This window comes from Trichechus manatus, unplaced genomic scaffold (genome assembly GCF_000243295.1).
Source record: "Trichechus manatus latirostris isolate Lorelei unplaced genomic scaffold, TriManLat1.0 scaffold00186, whole genome shotgun sequence".
Lineage (NCBI taxonomy): Eukaryota > Metazoa > Chordata > Mammalia > Sirenia > Trichechidae > Trichechus > Trichechus manatus.
The window spans coordinates 2,170,242-2,171,219 of NW_004444122.1; the positions used below are offsets into that span (position 1 = coordinate 2,170,242).

The 978-nt window shown below is 38.8% G+C and overlaps 1 protein-coding gene across 2 annotated transcripts in view; it reads right to left on the reverse strand.

Annotated features, from left to right (window-relative positions):
- Window positions 1–978, reverse strand: part of MTHFS (methenyltetrahydrofolate synthetase) — a 50,427-nt gene that overhangs the window by 15,666 nt on the left and 33,783 nt on the right. Inside the window, exon 2 of one of the 2 annotated variants that reach the window (XM_023741670.1) lies at window positions 688–823. The exons of the other annotated variant lie outside the window; for it this stretch is intronic. Within the exon in view, the coding sequence (XP_023597438.1) occupies window positions 688–823 (136 nt within the window). The remainder of the gene's footprint in view (window positions 1–687; window positions 824–978) is intronic. 2 annotated transcript variants of the gene reach the window in all.

Genomic DNA, 978 nt, shown 5'->3' on the forward strand with positions numbered 1-978 from the left:
CCTATGGGGCAATTCTACTCTGTCCTACAGGGTCACTATGAGTCAGAATTGACTAAAGGCAAGTGGGTGGTTTGTTTTTATACCATGGGTGGTTGGAACTCTTCAACTGCTCAGATCTCTTTAGAATCAAAGCGTAGCAATTCCGACAATTTTAAGGACAATTTCTTGTTGACCTGTATGGCACGATCAAGAAATAAATTAGGTTTTAGGCAGAGTCTGGAGGGCTGCCTGTTCAGGTCAAGTTCTGCTCAAGAAAGAGAAGAGGAAAGAAACAAAAAGCCTAGTTTACTCTTGACAGCAATGAAGAACAATACAAGAGTGCTTTTGGAGCTATTGCTATTTTTCTCACTTTTTAGAAGATGAGCTCTCAAAGTCATTATTCTAAATAATTATAGCGCTGCATGATACCTAATCCTTAAGAGCTTTGCAAAATGAAACTTCTCCCTGGCTTCCATCATTTGTTTTACCAAGATGTTACACAAGCACTTGAAAGTCCCTCAACCTTTCTGGTTCAGTACATTTAACTAAAATAAAATTACATGGTACATTATATTTCTTCTGCTTGCTCTCTTCTTCCACGCCTAGGAGGACTCATAGCTCAGCTAATATGAGCCTCATGCCATCTAGAACAAATTCTATTGCTGTAAGCCTAAGATAAAGTAACCTATTACTCTGAAATAATAGTACCTGGTTATAATGTCTTTTTCCAGTGAGTTCCAAGTGCTTTTTTCACTCCAAATACCCTTGTTATCTGCTTCAATAAGTCTTCTTCTGGTGGGTGAGACACTTGCTCTTGAAACCCTTACATGTTCCCTAAAAACTGCTAGAGCAGTTTGACAGGAAAAAGGAAGCAGAAAACGATTTCTAAACACTTGCACCTCAGTAAAAATTCAATGTAATCCATTCAGTAAATAGTTATTACCAATGACTTACTATATGGAAGGCCCTATCCTAGGAACTAGGGAGGCCAGGTGGTGC